Source organism: Anarhichas minor, unplaced genomic scaffold, assembly GCF_050575085.1.
Source record: "Anarhichas minor isolate MPS153535 unplaced genomic scaffold, ASM5057508v1 ptg000136l, whole genome shotgun sequence".
Lineage (NCBI taxonomy): Eukaryota > Metazoa > Chordata > Actinopteri > Perciformes > Anarhichadidae > Anarhichas > Anarhichas minor.
The window spans coordinates 15524163-15540447 of record NW_027466582.1 but is presented as its reverse complement, the minus strand read 5'-3'; the positions used below and the strand labels follow the sequence as shown (position 1 = coordinate 15540447).

General features: G+C 44.9%; 1 protein-coding gene across 6 annotated transcripts in view; it reads left to right on the top strand.

Moving 5' to 3' along the window:
- epha7 (eph receptor A7) overlaps positions 1–16285 on the top strand; it is a 79710-nt gene that overhangs the window by 51622 nt on the left and 11803 nt on the right. For 2 of the 6 annotated variants that reach the window (XM_076084269.1, XM_076084272.1), the window contains exons 4-8: positions 9493–9617; positions 10590–10758; positions 11984–12005; positions 13157–13249; positions 15054–15109. In XM_076084269.1, coding sequence (XP_075940384.1) covers positions 9493–9617; positions 10590–10758; positions 11984–12005; positions 13157–13249; positions 15054–15109 — 465 coding nt within the window. Of the gene's footprint in view, positions 1–9492; positions 9618–10589; positions 10759–11983; positions 12006–13140; positions 13286–15053; positions 15110–16285 lie in introns of all 6 variants that reach the window. The other 4 variants (XM_076084271.1, XM_076084270.1, XM_076084268.1 and 1 more) reach the window with 2 other exon arrangements.

The following is a 16285-nucleotide window of genomic DNA, read 5'->3' as shown; positions in this document are numbered from 1 at the left end:
GTTTGATAACATTTGTAAAGTCTACAGCAGCCACACGATTGAATTATTAAGCATTGTGTCCGAAGGAGAAAAAACATGTTCGTTTTAGTATTTCATCCAATGTCACTTTGTGAATGTAAAAGTATGTACATTCCTAATGCATATGTGATTACCTTTGTGAATAGATGTGGTATGCAATGTCAACATTCATATGTAAAATCTCCTCCACAATGAATGTGAAAGGGGGAAAAGGTAAACCAATAAACTGTAAATTGGGCATTATTATAATTAAATATATATGGTAATACTTATCAACACTGATCAATATTTTCTTGAAAATATTGTCAAAATTGACCATGATTAGAGCCTGATCGCTAAACCGTCTGTGCTGATACATTGCCCAATCAATTAATTAATTGAATCAATTAATTTAATATTAGCCAATATTAAAATGTGTTAAAAATGAAATATAGCTCTTATTTTGTTATAAAATCAGATAAACAGCAATCTGGTGAAAATAACTTAAACCTTGCCTTTAAAAATGTCTTTTCTTTGAAAACCTGGAAGAAAATTGCAAACGCTGTGAGCCTTATTACAGTGTATTTGGTGCACTCGCACCCCGTGTTAACCTGTCAATTTTATGAAAGGTTCCCCCCGAGATGCATTTCAGTGCCCTGTGTGAACAGGGCCATCATTTCACCATTACTGGGGTATGATTATGTAAATGTCGGCCATGCTACAATGGAGTCGAGACGACTCTATTCTTGCCCTACGTGAGGAAAAAAATAGATATGCCGATTGCAGACCCCCACATTCTAGCTGCAGAAATCAGGGAGTGTGCTAAGAGTGGCTGATGATAGGCTGCCAGACCTGCTCCCTAATTTGGACACTGACACAAGAAAGCTGAGTGCTTCGTCAGTAAGTGGAGTCCATGCTGGCTTGACAATTATGTAACAAAGCTGACCCGTGATTTCTGCATCTGTTACACCGGCGTATGGCATTTTGATATTATATGAGGGGCACGCGGAGCTACCAACCTGGGTTAAAATGAACTCCCTGTCAGGAGGCATTGGAGGGGCAATCATGCACAGTGCGCCTTGTGTGTGCATGTCGGTGTAGCATGAATGCAATTCCCCCCACTGACCTTCCACTGTGATTCTTATTCCTGGCTTCGCGGCGGCACACGGGGCTATACTTAAGCTGTTAGGTGTGGGCGATGCACTCAGCAAATCACACACCGAGAAACATTTACTTGCTTGAGCGCAGGGAGAATTCAAGGAGAGATTCTATTAGCCCGGAGAAGGAATTCTCATTGACATCTAATGCATTTACTTTATGGCCAAACACATCCAGCCATCACTTCATGACTATCGCGCTTAAGAAAACAAATACAGCTCTGCGGCAAAGACAATTGGATTTGATACCTCTCTGTTGTTGATCGAGAGAATTGATGGGAATATATGATAGTGGGGTCCTTCAACTGGGAAATAATGAGGGGGAACTTGATGGCTATGTTGAGCTGTCAGTGGTGAAAGTGTCAGAAATGTATTAATAATCATCCCATCACCTCTGGAGCTGACAGCCCTATGGAACATGAAAGACCCAGCCTAGGCCTCCTTCACATCAGGCCCGGCTAATTGCTTTCAAACGGAGCCGCCTTTGACCCTCCCACATGGTCACTAAAGGTGTCCCCGCCTCGACCGGCATTATTATGCAGCGAGCACTCCGTCCTCTGCCGGGCTCTTTAAAAACTCTATTTTCAAACACACTTGGTTCAAGGGTATTTCGTGCGCCTCCACCAGAAGTGTTGGCGGTGAATAGGAATCGTCAGGCCATCAAAATGTTCCAGAGATGGTACCATTAGCTTCTGATGGGAGGACACGCCGCAGCTTTACCTATTGTTTGGCCTCAATCCACATGATCTTTGTAATGGTGAGGTTGTAAAGGAATTAGATTGATCGTATTGGGTAATATACAAGGGTGTAGGTTTGGTTTTAGAAGTGAGGGGACACAAGGACCTTTCTGTCTGAAAAAAGCTGCCTGCCGGTAGTGGAAGGAGCTCGATGAGAGCAGAGTTAGTGGGCCGTTAAACCTAAATAGTAGACCCTTTTACAGCCGACGTCATCAACAGTGCGCGTTTGCATGTTGGCAATGGAAGTGGCGTTTTGCCCCAGCCATCCAGACGAGTTAGTGAGCTTTAAATATTTAATTAGAACTGTTAGCGGCATCAAAATGTCTGGTTGTTGCAAATTCCGTTGTCAGAATCGATATTCCAACAGTGGAATTCTACAGAATTCAGAGAGTATCATCAGCAACAGGTGTTTTGGTTTAATGAGTGACGGTGTTAACTGGTGACTTTCAGCCGAATACTTTTGTGGTTGCTCGTCATAACTTACATAAATAGTTGTCGTAGATAACTCTTAGCCTTTGTGCTACAGGGCTAGCCTGCTGAGCTTCCGCTCTCACTGGTTGTCTCAGTGGGTTGACTTCTAGACTTGACTGTCGGTTCATTTGTCGATATTTTCTTCCTTTCTTTTTACTTAGAAGCGTTTGTTTGTGTTGTCTGTTCTATACACGGCTAACAGGTGTTTAAAAATGGTGGCTTGCGGTGCTGCATTGGCTCATGTGTTCTTCTTTGTGCACTTACGTCAGTAACGGTTCCTGTAGTGCTGGGAGAGCACCTACTCTGAAATAAGAACAATATCCTGAGAACTACGAGGAAAGTTCCTGAAAAGGCCTTGACATTCTTTGAGAAACTCCACTGTTAAGCAATGACCATGACAAACCGGACAGCGCTGCTGACCAAGCGGAGGTGACATGTTACAGGCCGGCAGCGGCTGGCTGAAACGCAACGCAACGCCGTGTCGAGTCCCAATGCCACCGGCGAGACACTGGCTCGGTAGCCCAAGAGAAAGAAGCTTGTCAAACCAATTCTGACAGTTCCCCTCACATTCATCAGAGCCCCGGTCTATTATTGTCCTTCATCCTTCACTCTGACTCACCGGCGGAATTTTGTTTTTTATCCAGTCACTGGATGAATGGCCTTCAGAGCTTAGCTGCAAGCCAGTTTCAGTCTGGCCAGCTCCAAAGACAGGTGGAGAGTAGCTGGATGCAGATAAACATCCACCCCCACACACAGACACACACACTTTCTATGGGGGTTCACATAGATAAGTAAACCGCCGCACACCCACGCACCAACATCCGCAGGCATTCCAGCTGTAAAAACCAGCTGGGGGTCGCATGAAATTTGGTGAAATGATCTTGCTGTCTTAAAATGCAAATTGCATCCTCTGTCCAGGGAGAGACAAACGACCCCCACCAGGAGAGCATTACACTGAGAGGAGCAGACAGCAGTTTGACTCTGAGACAGTGCTTGATAGTGAGAAAATGTGGAGGTCGGGGGGGTGGGGCTGACTGCTCAGATGCATTTGCTTTCAAATCCAGCGACCCACGTACAATTCTCAACTCATGCAAGTATTTTTTTTTTTTCACTCAGCCTGAGCGAAGTCTTTATTTTCAGCTAAAGTGGTTTTCATTTAACCGTGAGCCAAACTGCCTGGTATTAACCTTAAAGGGCAATCCCACCAATTTTACACATGAAAGTCAGTTTACCAGTCTTCTGTGGCTCTGGAGGAGCTTTTTTTCGGGTCCTTTCATGTGTGAGGAAATTATCCCTTATGATGTCATCAAGGGTTATCTCGCCTCAGTCTACAGAAAGCCTGGGTTAAAAAACACTGCGTTTTACCATGCCCAAAACAATGCTATTAGTGGCATTATGGGAAATGGAGGAGCCAGAGTCATTTTGGAGCCGGCCCCATGCTAGGGACTTAAAATCAGGATATCTAAAATATATCTGGATACCTCAAAGGTATTACGCCCCTTGATTGTAATTTGAGACGCGACCAATTTGCATCACGGGAAATGTAGGATCCAGTACTTTTGGTGCTTACATCGTGCTGGGGCCTAAAAGTCAACATATCTCAGCCCCTGCTGCTTCAATTTTGACCATTCTCTCGTGAGTCTGCCAACTTTACGGAAGTCTAACATCAAATTGCTTGAGTGCACCTTTAACTTCATGTCGTTTGTTCCACCATCAAAGAGAACTATTTCTATCCGTAACAATCATGCTGCGGCACCTCCTTGAATGTCAATTTCTTTTGCCCCACAAAGATGCCAACATTTAAGAGCAGTCTCAGTCTCGTTCTGCAGTTATGGGAGTCACAACACAGAGTAGAAGTAATCTTGATTATGTCATACCTCGTTAGTGTCAAGCCAGCCAAACCAAACTGTCGCCGGGCTTTTTGTTTCACGGGCTGCTGGAGATGTGCTGAAAAAAAAAAAAAAAAGGCTTCAGTCTAACAAGCACACTCCCCTGCACTGTAAATATTCAGCTCTGCAGTGGTGACGGAGGAAACTGAATGGTACCTATGCAGCATGCTAAAGGCATCGATGGCTGTCAATGTGTGAAATACTTGATGTGATGGAGAGCAGTCAGCTGGCAAAGCAGGACTTTTTAAGTGGATTGACATAATTTCCTGAACTATACAGCCTTTGAATGATTGAAAGGACTTTTATTATTACTATGTGTCAAACGTGTTTTTATGCAGCACTTAGTGTTAGCTGTTGCACAGAACAGTACAGTCGGTTTCCTTTGCCAAACACGTCCCATTGCAATTGTTTGAATTGAAAGGATGCCGTGCTTTACGTTTGCTTATGTGCCCATATTGGGCCCAAAGGATTCTTTTTCTATTATAATTATTTTCTCTAGGAGACATTATAATCTCCTGTTTCAAATTAAAAACACTATCAAACGCCAGCAATCTTTCGCACCTCAATGACAACGGTGCCTTTGGCGTTAAGATACACGACGGCGTCACGACCAGTGTTGCCAACTTGGCGACTTTCCAAACCCTCAAAAGCTACTAGCGACAAATCTAGCTACTTTTTCTGGTGTTGTTGGAGACTTTTCTGGTGTTTTGACTCTGACGTGAAAGCCCCTCGCGCAGCAGTCCCAGCTGCAGAAAGAGGAGACCCACACTCTCCGTGTCCAGACTGCAAATGAATTGCGCATGCGCAAAGCCGCCGCTGTTCCCGCCTCTTTCCTACAGCGCTCATTACAATTATGCAAATTAGGCGATGACGTCATTTAGCGACTTTTAGGACAGCCAATAGCTACTTCCCTTACTGAGGAGTTGGCAACACTGGTCACGACAACAGCAGTAATTAATATGAGTTCATAGCGTCGGTGCGATCCGTGAGGCTAGCGCGCAGGCGGAGAAAGACGCTTATGTAATGAACTACCTCCCACTCTTGCTCCTCGCCTTGGAGTCCAAAAATCAAGACGTGCTGAGTGAAAGAGTAGGATATTAAAAGGACGAGCCGTCTAATGTATTCATAAGACGCTCAGATGCAGAGCACGGTGGCGAGTGAGCTTCGGGATCAGTTGGCTTTACAGGAGGAGGTGTTAGGGGTCACTGACACATTTTATAATATTGCAAAATGAAGGCACAAATGCCGTTCCCCAAACAGTCTCTTTGAGACCAGCATGACAATTATAGAATTTTCCGCCGCGCTAAGCCCCACAGGTATGTCGAGCGTCGGAGAGTGGCTGACTGGTTCCGGTCTCCTTGATATCCAGTTATTCATTAATGGACCACCTGAGTGAGTAAAGGTGGGGGGACAGGGGACGGGAGGAGCCAGAGGAGCAGGTTTTACTTTTAAGTTAACGCTCATATCTGCTCTTAACTTCTGAAGTCATGATCGCCCTCTTAAGCCCCGCGTGGTACGCCGCGTCCGCTAATACCGCTCACTGATCTCATGATCTCTGTGGAAACACGCGGGGCCCCGGCTCTCTGTCGGCCCCGTGGCGGAGGTGGGTAAAGGGAGTGAAGGTTGGGACGGGGCTGAGCTGAGTCATCGTCGCTATACAGCCGCGGGCCAAAGGGGGGTAAATGGGGGCAGATCTGCTGCCTGAGCCTGAGTCACACTCTGGAGGGAGATGAAGCTGTGTGGGGAAAGTGGCTCATCATGCTGCACTCCGGCAATAAACCTGCTGCTGCTTGAAAACAATGCATCTATGCTAATTATGTTTTATTTATTTTTTTAATTAGCACAAGGGTACAAATTTCTCATATGCACATGTGTGACATTTCAATTATTGATTTGAGTAAGTAAAAGGCCAAAGTTGGAGGCAGAAAAGATCAATACTTAGTCCAAGTCTTAATTTATTGATCAATCAAGAACTTTATTGTCATTTTGCAAGCACAACAATATCGCTGTTGCGACAACGTCAAATGGTGCTTTACACATATATACTAGGTGTCATTAAGGGACAAATACAATTAATGTAGTTTGAGACCCTGGTCTGACCAAAGACAAGGCATGAAAGTGAGATTATTTAAAACATCTCAGGATATTTAAAAAGCCACATCTGGCCCCGGGGTCGGTAGTTTGATCGGTAGACCTGAACCCCCAGGAAGGAAGAGGCCACTTTGACATGGTGGTCAAACGGTAAAATTATAACTTCACTTGATGCCATTGCGCCCAAAAAAAATTATTCTTCCCATTCATACGCCACTGAGCAACTTTCATAGGAATGAACGGGAGCCCACGTTCAACGCTGCATCCAGTTCTATTTGTGCATCCATGGTCTAAATTGTGTCATGGGAAGTGCAGAATCCAGTGCTTTTTTAAGCTTACTTCATACTATGGACTTAAAGTCTCTTGTGAGTGAGCCTTTAACTTCATAGTTTTACATTGTTGTTAAATAACCTTAAAGGCCAAAGCTGGTGGCAAACAACATAAAAGACAAGTGTGCGACTTGGCCACAGGAACAAGTCGACAGTATGTTTTGTCTATGGTGGGAAGCAGCACAGATAAAAGCACAGAGTTGGGTTTGGATACTATCATCAGCAGCTTTGGGGTGAATCAATGTGTTTGTTTTTGTACTTACCTCCTGAAAACGGCATCAATGCTCCATTTTTCTCTTTTTTACCAATTGATTTTCATAAGAGACGTAGAAAAAAAAGTATAACAGAAGATACACACTTTATAGTCCCGAATGTTGTGTAGTCTTTAGCCTGAATCGCCATTCAGTCAGTAAGTTGATTCCTTTGTCATACTTAAAATGAACGTCGCGGTGATTTCAGTCCCAAACGAAGAATTGTAAAAGTTAAAAGCACTCCCACAGCACACTGCGCCAGTACGCAAATAAATGTATCCATTTGTTCAACGACTGCTCAAGTCCAAGAGTATCTAACAGTGTAAATATATCTCCTGACTGAAGAAGAAGTTTCTCTTTGCAGCAAACATTAAAAAAAGACGTCTGCAGGGGATGAAAGCAAATGTCAGACTAAAGCAGTAAACACAGACAAGAAGCATCATTTAGTGCCCGTAAACCTCGAAAACCCGATTTCAGGAAAGGGCCATATATCAAGGACGCCGTCTGGATGGAGGCAGAGGAAAGCAGCCAAATTGGATGAGGTTAAGCTGCACTAACTGCTTGTTGTGACTCGGGGAGGGAAAACTCAATCGTCCCCTTTGACCGTTCGCTCTGCGCAAAGAAAGGAAGCATTGTTCCTGTGTTTTGGGTGGATTATGAGGGAACATGTCACAACAGCAGTTTTTTTTTTTTTTTTGGACAAGGTCTACGGTCTCCGCTGTCGTCCGCGTTGCCGTCAAGAATGTCGATGAGGCCTAATGAGGTTTTAATCCAGCCGGAGTCATTAGTGGCAGGGTCATCTTAAAACAATCTAAGGTCAGGCTGCATTAGAGGTCCGGGTCACTGGGCATGGCACAAGAGGTTTTGTCTCCCGTTGGATGTTGTTCAGAGTCACGGTTGAGACTATAAGTTGCAGATTTTGAAACATACTTCACAGCCGTATGGTATGCCACTGGGGAAACTTAAGCTTGTTCTGTTTCATCATTTGATGTACAATAATTCACATCTCCTATGGTGTGAATCCGTCATTTCACGAGTTCCCCTTTCATGCGAAAACGCACGCCTCTGATCCGTGAGAGACCCGGGAATCGAAGTACAGGTTCTGACGAGTGGCTTCCACGTCGTCCCCAGGACGCCTCTTCAAACTCGCTAAGACGCGTTAATTAATATGTTTTTGCCCCGAGAGCAGCATGACTCATCACGATTTCACAGTGTGTTTACAGAATGGATTTTGAGGCTGTTAAAAGTGCAGCTTACATTTTTTTTTGAAAGCATCATCTCCTTGGGGTGAGGTTTAGTAAGCCAAAAAGCTTTCCCTCTTCTTTCTTTTTTTCTCACTGGGGTCTTTAAGAAAAGTGCTGTATAAATGATGGTGATTATAATCAAGATGGTGACAATGTAAAGGTAATGGAAGTTGAACCAGAAGCCGAAAGACACAGCTGCAGAACTATTAGCAGTGATACTTCTCTTACTTCTTAAGTAAGAGAAGTATCACTGTTTCTAGTATGACTGCCGCCAGCCCTTCCCTTCCACATAAGAGTTTTCCTGTTATAAATTACCCGATTGTTTCAGTTCATTGTGATTGTGACAAAAAACGGTTTAGAGGCGTGTGCTCATTTGTAAATAACAATCCACATTTCAAAAGCCGAATATATGTATACTGCCGTGCAAGTCACTTTATTTTGAAGGGATTCTGTCCACCGGAAGAGGAAAAGGGGCTTTTATTTTGAAACAAAAAGAGGAAGAATTGAGTTTAAAATTATTCTTTTGTCTGTGACATATTCTACAGATGCACACATTAAAACTGTAGTATTCTTGCTGGTATGATATCAATATACTAGCAAAGGATCAGTTTCACTGTTTGCTCAGAACTACCGTAACATTTGTTCCCGGAAGCCAATCAGAGCAGACTTGGCGTTTTTGGGAGGGGGTCTTAAAGAGACAGGCTCCAAAACAGAGCATTTCAGACAAGAGGGTGAATACAGGGATATTCAGGCAGACGGTATGAGAAAATAAGTAAATAGTCTTTTTTAACATCAAATCATGTAAACATGTTCTCGTAGAAACCCAGAAATACAAGCGTGAACCTGAAAATGAGCATGACATGTCCCCTTTAATTCCCAGCTCAGGTTGTTGCCATCATTCACCTTGACAGCTAGAAGATGGAACTGTGTGTGTGTGTGTGTGCACTGTTTAGCAAATGTAAATGTGGCAGCAGTTAATCCAGGCAGCCAGACACTTCAAATGAGCCAGAGACAATTGGTGTGCATAAGACTGATGTCGGAAGGTTACAGGTGCACCCGTCTCCCTCTGAGAGGATTTCTCAATAGATCTGTCATCAGGGAGAGTCAGCGTCTGCTTCAAATGTTGAAATGACTTGAAGTGAATTATCATTCACAATCCACATTTTCCACCTTTTTCCCCCGCTGGCTGCGGTAACAACTGTCCTTTGCTGTGATTTTGATCGCGAGGCGTAAAAAGCACCATCGTTAATATTAGTCAGCTGGAAAGCCATGTGGGTGTAGAGTGGGGTTTTTAAAACAGTTATTGAACTGTTATTGTCCAAACAGCCCCGTCCCAGGTCAGCGAGGTCATCAAGGAGAAAGTGCAGCAGCGCAGCATCCAGCTGTCCTGGCAGGAGCCCCAGCAACCCAACGGCGTCATCACGGAATATGAAATCAAATACTACGAAAAGGTGAGTTTCCTCAGTAGATTAGTTTGCGTCCTCCCACCCCCCCCCACCCCCCACACACACACACACTTCCATCTCTCGGCCACTTCACATTCACTTCCGCCGACTCTTCATTTTGTATTCCATCTGCGATGCCGCTGTGAGTGGAATTCACAAGAATCCTGCGAGTGCATCCTTTGTCTCATAATTGCAATAATGAATGAAGATGCTCATAAGATTTTAATCAGGCCGCCCCCCCCCCCCCCATACACATGTTAGCACACACACAGGCTGCGGCTGCCGCACTGCCACAATTAGTAATCTGCCACCGTTATCTCCTTTCCCCTTCCTCGTAGATTATACCGCCAACGTCCCCGCGTTTCAAGTCTGAACACATCAGCTCTTTACAGCAAAGATTTAATGGAGCGAGTTTAGCCCGCCGACAATCAAAGGCAAAGGGTGTCGCAGAGCATCCTGTGCCGGCCGCAGCCTCTCGCAAAAAAACACTGACGAATCAGTCTCCTATGTCACGTACCGTGGCTGTGGTCTGCCCAGCTGTAAAAGTGGGAAATTGGAAACAACAACTACACCCCCCCCTAACAGAGCCTGGCATTCCATTTGGGCTCTCGCAGAGCAAAAACCATTTACAGGTCGACAGGCACGTGCACAACGCCTGTGCATCCAAATGGATTTCCTTTGATGAAGAACATCACGTCATGTGTGTTTATGTGGTCGAGGTGGCAGGCGGCCAATAATGGTAAGATGATGATCTCAGTAAAAATCAGAGATGCCATTCGCCCTTCAAATCATTGCAAGGCTTTTAACGTCTAATGTGTGAGCAGGAAGTTTCCTCTATGTTCGCTGAACCGCGATAAAAAGAAACGGCAAAGTAGAAGCAATTGGAAAGTAATTGTGAAGAGAAACGGTATTTCTTAGAAATCAGCCACGTGGTGACAATCTCACTTTTGAATTAAACATGGTTTATTTCTTGTGCAGGATCAGAAGGACCGGGTCTACTCCACGGTGAGGTCCAAGTCCACATCAGCCACAGTGAACAACCTGAAGCCCAGCACAGCCTACGTGTTCCAGATCAGGGCCTTCACGGAGGCAGGGTACGGTACCTTCGGCCCCAGACTGGAGATAACCACCCAGGAGGAAGAAACAGGTAGGATTTAATGCACCACCACGCACTTTTTTCAAATACTACTGCTTTACTTGTGCATTAATTATGCTTCTTGTATAGTAGGGATACAGAAAAATGTATTCTCAGAAATTAACCCAAAAGAAACCTTTCATCAGTTTTCACAAGATTTGTTGTGTAATATCATCGACAAAGACTCGACTGTAGACAGGAAAATGACGAGCTGAAGTTAGGGGCGGTCCCAAAAGTTCACGTAAAATGACGAGAGACATTCAAATGTTTGTCAATAGCTTAAGAATTCAGAAATTTAGAAAATCATTCCCAGAAACCATGAGCACCAGAGTATTCATTCAGATATTAAAAAAGAGGTGACTTTGAAGCAGTGAAAGTTTGAATATTTTTTTATAGAAATTAGTCTAAGTTATGAATATTGTAATTTCAAGACCATTGCTTAATGTCAAATTCGTCCGTCAAACAAAGACCGCACAACCGACATAAACAACATGTTCCTCTTCTTCCTGCGCCGTGTTGCCGGGTGTGCTTGTTTTTGTTACCTTGCTGGCTAGAAATATAAAAGTGTCCTCATCTTTCTCTGTTGAGTTGTCACCCTAGTTTTCCTTTTCGGTTTGGCCAAATAGGCTCGCGTCGCTGACAGGCAGGTGTGTTTTAAGAGGATAAAGAGAAGTGTTGTGTCCGTACGCGGGCTGCCGTAAATCCTTGGGTGCGGAGTCTCGGAGCTGTTTATAAGATCTGTTTATACAAATGAAATGTGTTTGGTGAAAGTCTGTATGAAAGTGGAAAACGCATTTCATTTGACACCGTTTCACCTCTTCAGTGTTCATCCCCGGTTGTCTGGCAAGTTGGCAACCGTCTGATTATCTTTAGAATATAAAGCGCACTGAGAACATCAGTCTGTCTCCGAACGCACCGATGCCGAGCACCTGACAGAGGGAGATTCTGACAAACGCTATATATCTATATATATATCTATATATATAGATATATAGCACATGGTTTTAGAACCAAAGATCTCGACTCCAAATTCAAGCGCAACCTGTTAATGTATCCGGCCCCTGTAGTAATAGCCCGGGGAAATTATTTGCTTCCAAGCAAAGCAAACACAAATTGCGTTTGACTTTGTGCTGACAACACGTCGTGGGAGAAATCACCGAGCGCGAGGACAAGCTACTGTAGCGTCATGAGGATAAACTCATTTAAATCTAATCAGCTGCATTAGCTCTGCCCCGAGTGTCGCAGCGTGTTATCGGGGAGTTTAGGTGAGAGATGCTGCTCCGAGGTGGTCGGGATCATAATGACTGGCATTATAATATATCGTTGAAGCGTGGATTCACATGAGGTACGAGGCAACGATGATTCAAATCTCGGTAAATGAAGCGGAAACAGAAAAGAAAAAACAGTGTATGTGCAATGTCACGAAAGGAATATCAACATTTTGGGGAAAAACGCACTTGTTAGCTTTTGTTTCCCAGAGTGAGTCGAAAAACCTCCACGAGTCGCCGTTTCATTAATTTCCCATTCGTTCTGAGCCCCCCCTAACATCCAACCTGACATCCAACATTTCTGCATAAAATAAAAGGACACATTAATTGCTCTGGCCGCATGCAGAGCGTGTCCATGTGACAAGGTTAGAAGTGTTCCAGTCCGGTCATAGTGTCCTTGACCAGCGCAGTGTAGCCTCAATAGGGGAAACCTGCTTGCAATATGACAGCTGTATGCTCCTAATCTCCCCCCCACCCCACCAAAACAGACAATTGGTGCGCTATCAATGCTCGGAACAACTGATCGAATGTTGCCCCCGCCCTTCCTCCTCAGACAGGCCCCATCAACAAACAAAAAAATGTTACAGAGTATTTAGTATTTATACAGTGCACAGCCTCTTGATATAAAATGCATGAATCCCCCCCCCCCCCCCCATCCCTTACACAAACACAACTCGCATTGACTTCATGCATTGCCTCTCTTCGGATGCGATCGGCGGTTTTGTCGCCGCAAAACAGCCCGAGCACTGTGGGAGCTCCAAACGTGGAAACAATCCAACCTGAATGTGTCTTTGTTTGAGATGAAGGGCATCGCCGTCGCCGTCTGGGACTATTAAGCCCACTTTCTGAAACAGTGGAGCCGAGTGTATGAGGACGGCTCAAAAATAGAAGCAGCCCTTCCCCCCCCTCCCTCCCCATCCCTCCTCCTCCTCGGCTCCCTCAGAGGGGAGGGGAGGGGTCATCAATCCCCACGCCTCCCGTCGGGCTCAGTTACGTCCCGCCGATTGTAGTTGTTTGATGTGCCAAAGTTCTCACTGAGTCTTTTTCTTTGCATGTCTTGTCCGTGTGTGTGTCCGTGTGTGTGTGTGTGTTTCATGTGTGTGTGTGTGTGTGTCCGTCTCGTCAGCGGCGATCGTCTCCAGCGAGCAGAACCCCGTCATCATCATAGCGGTGGTGGCCGTGGCGGGGACCATCATCCTGGTGTTCATGGTGTTCGGCTTCATCATCGGGAGAAGGTACGCTCTCGCGGGCCCCATTGACTCTCCGCTCCTGTGAGTCTGCGCTTGTCAAATTAGCCCTCTCTTGTCACTCACGGGCCTCCGCGCCCTCCCACGGTTGTCTTCTCACACGCGCACACACACACACACACCAGCACGCAGGCACGCCCGCACACACGTGCGCACCCATCATCTCGTGGCATGCTGTGCTAATGGGTTGTGATGCATCTTTTATTTTTATTTTTTTCATCCTCAGCACCCCCCCCTCTCTCTTTCCAGCACTGACGACATTTTTAAGCAATTTCTTTGCAGAGCCATTATGAGACAAGTACTCCAGAGCGAGAGGAAGCTTTGGCTCTGCATTCCTGTGTGTGTATGTGTGTGTGTGTGCGTGCGTGTGTGCGTGCGTGTGTGCGTGTGTGTGTGATATCCAGGATGGAACATGGCACAGATTTTTCTGTGTTTGCGTTTGTTTGTTTTTCTCACAAAGCCCCCAGCCCATTGTCATTAGCATCATTCCATCACGCACTTCATCAGTGTTTTCAACTGCACGAATGTGCTATTTTAATGCTAGGGTTCGTCAGAATTAGCCTTCCCTGTGCCCCCCCCCCCCCCTGTTTGGGGTGACCTTCACTCTCCAATGATGGCAGGATCTCTGACGTCAGTAGAAGATAAAGATCCATATGTCTCACTTGAAAGCGTATCAAAGAAATGATGCACAATTGCCAAAATCAGCTAATGTAGACCATGCAAAACACAATGCCAATCAATTCGGTTTTCATTTGTATATTTAAAAAAAAAAAAAAACATATATATACATATACTGTATATTTGCATATGTATATATACATATATGTGTATATATATAATATAATATATATACAGTTACTTTGGGAGCAGTGGACGACTCCCACTCTGCAACTCTGCGAGTGACGGAATATTATAACATCTGTGAAAATTGGCTTGTTTGTTTTGTTTCAAAATCCATTAGACATAGAATGCCACATGGTCAGGACTGTTCTTATATTTCTGAAACAGTGGCACTCTCTATCTAGTTATATACAAAGAATCCAGATCTGGTAAAAAAAAAAAAACTGTGGCCACAAATTTCAACTCTTCTTTATTTTTTGATGAATCTACAGTGTTCTATCCAGCATGTGTCAGTTGATAGCTTAGCTTAATTTATTCTGAAGATAATTACTATGATAGAGATTTTATTCTTGATCCTCAAAACAGTGATTTGCCACTAAGATCTTCACTCAAGGTCCACTTACTGGCTCTTCGTTGATCCCAAAATAGTTCAAAATAGCTGCAAATGTAGTGAGATGTTAGAGTTCTGAGCGGCGGAGACAAGGCTGCGCACGAGTCACTTCATCAACAGTAAGTGCATGTCCATCACTCGTGGCTTATTCCACCTTTCACACGTCATCCATCATTTATTTATTTTTTTCTCAGTTTCTGCTCAAAGACCAACTTTGTGCAGCAAAACGCTCGCTGGAGGGAACCTTCAACACGTTAATATTGCAAAAAAAAAGAAGAAGAATATTCCGAGATGTGTTGAACCGTCCTCTACAGCGCATGCATCGTGTGATATGTGACGTGATTAGATATTTGGAGCCAGGCTATGTAGGCTGTCGGGGGTTCACAGCTCCCGCTTCCTCAGCTGGCTTTCCTCGGAGGATTTGTCATGCGCGGCGTTAGCTGCCGCATTAAAATACTTGTAATTTGGGGCGTCTTCTGCACAATCAGTTGATTCTGCCGCCCTCTTCCTCCCCCCCCCCCCTCTCTCCCTCCCTACCACCCCCCCTCCCCCCGTGTGCAGGCACTGCGGGTACAGCAAAGCAGATCAGGAGGGAGACGAGGAGCTCTACTTCCAGTGTGAGTGTCCAAGTTCATGTGTACACACACACACACACACGTACATGTAGACAGGGACATCTCAATCACTGCATGCTGAACAGGAAGGGGTGCTATAAAAAAACAAAACACATCAGCACCCAGAGGCATGAGCGTTTGATCTCAGTTCATTTGATTCGAGTCAAAGCCGGGCAACAATCAGGCGAACATCTGCCGCTGATTGGCTGGACGCAGTCTGTGGAGATGAAGGTGTTGGGGAACTACAAACGCGCGAATGGGAACAGCTGTCAGGGAGGGAGGAGAGGTTGAGGTTGTATTCTCTTCAAAAAAAAAAAAAGGAGGCATAACTCAGGTGGTTTTAGTGAGCGACAAGGGTGAGAGGAGGCCGGTGTGGTCCGGCAGTACTGGGAAAGTGTGGTGTCGGGATATTTGGAAAAATGACATGACGTGAACAGCAAAAACATGTTGTTAAAGCAATAGAACACAACGCATCTTCTTCGTAGCGTCCATGTTGTTTCCACGTTATGACTGGAAGCTCATGAACACGTCGGCGTCAGAAGAGCGACTCCCCAACTCTGGGAAACGGGACCATCCGAGGAGCGACGTGAATGCACCGTCGTCCACCACGCTCATCCGTGTGTCACTTTAGTTTTCTTCTGAATCGTTCCAGTGTCGGTGGGTTTTTGTGCCCACAGACCTGCGGGGTTGTTAATCCGCTCTTGCTGCTTTTCCAAAATTGTTTAGTTAGCCTCCTGCTAGCAAACGCCAGCTTCTGCTGCGGCTGTCTGATATCCAGTGCTGTGGGCTTTTGCCAGCCAGCCGTTTCTTGCAAAAAAATACTCCCAAGTGAACGGACAGACGAAATAAACAGTGATGTTTTACAAGTTTTATTCCAGGTCAGGTTGCGGATGAATTTAGCTGTATTTAAAAACGGAACAAATTGTTATACATTTGAAAGTTTTGCCACCATTCACAATTGATTCCGTGGCACTTTTGCCATTTCAATTATTAGTTTGCTTTCAATGATGTCAAGTCATTTTTTCTGCACCATGCAGACGTCAAAAAGTATAATGTGTGTGTTAAAGGATGCATGAAGCTGGGGATGGGAGCATCACAATATGAAGTGATAAAGGTCGGTCAGGAACTTCCATCTACTTTCACCCCTGGCGAGCTACCGGAGCTTCTGGTGCACACACA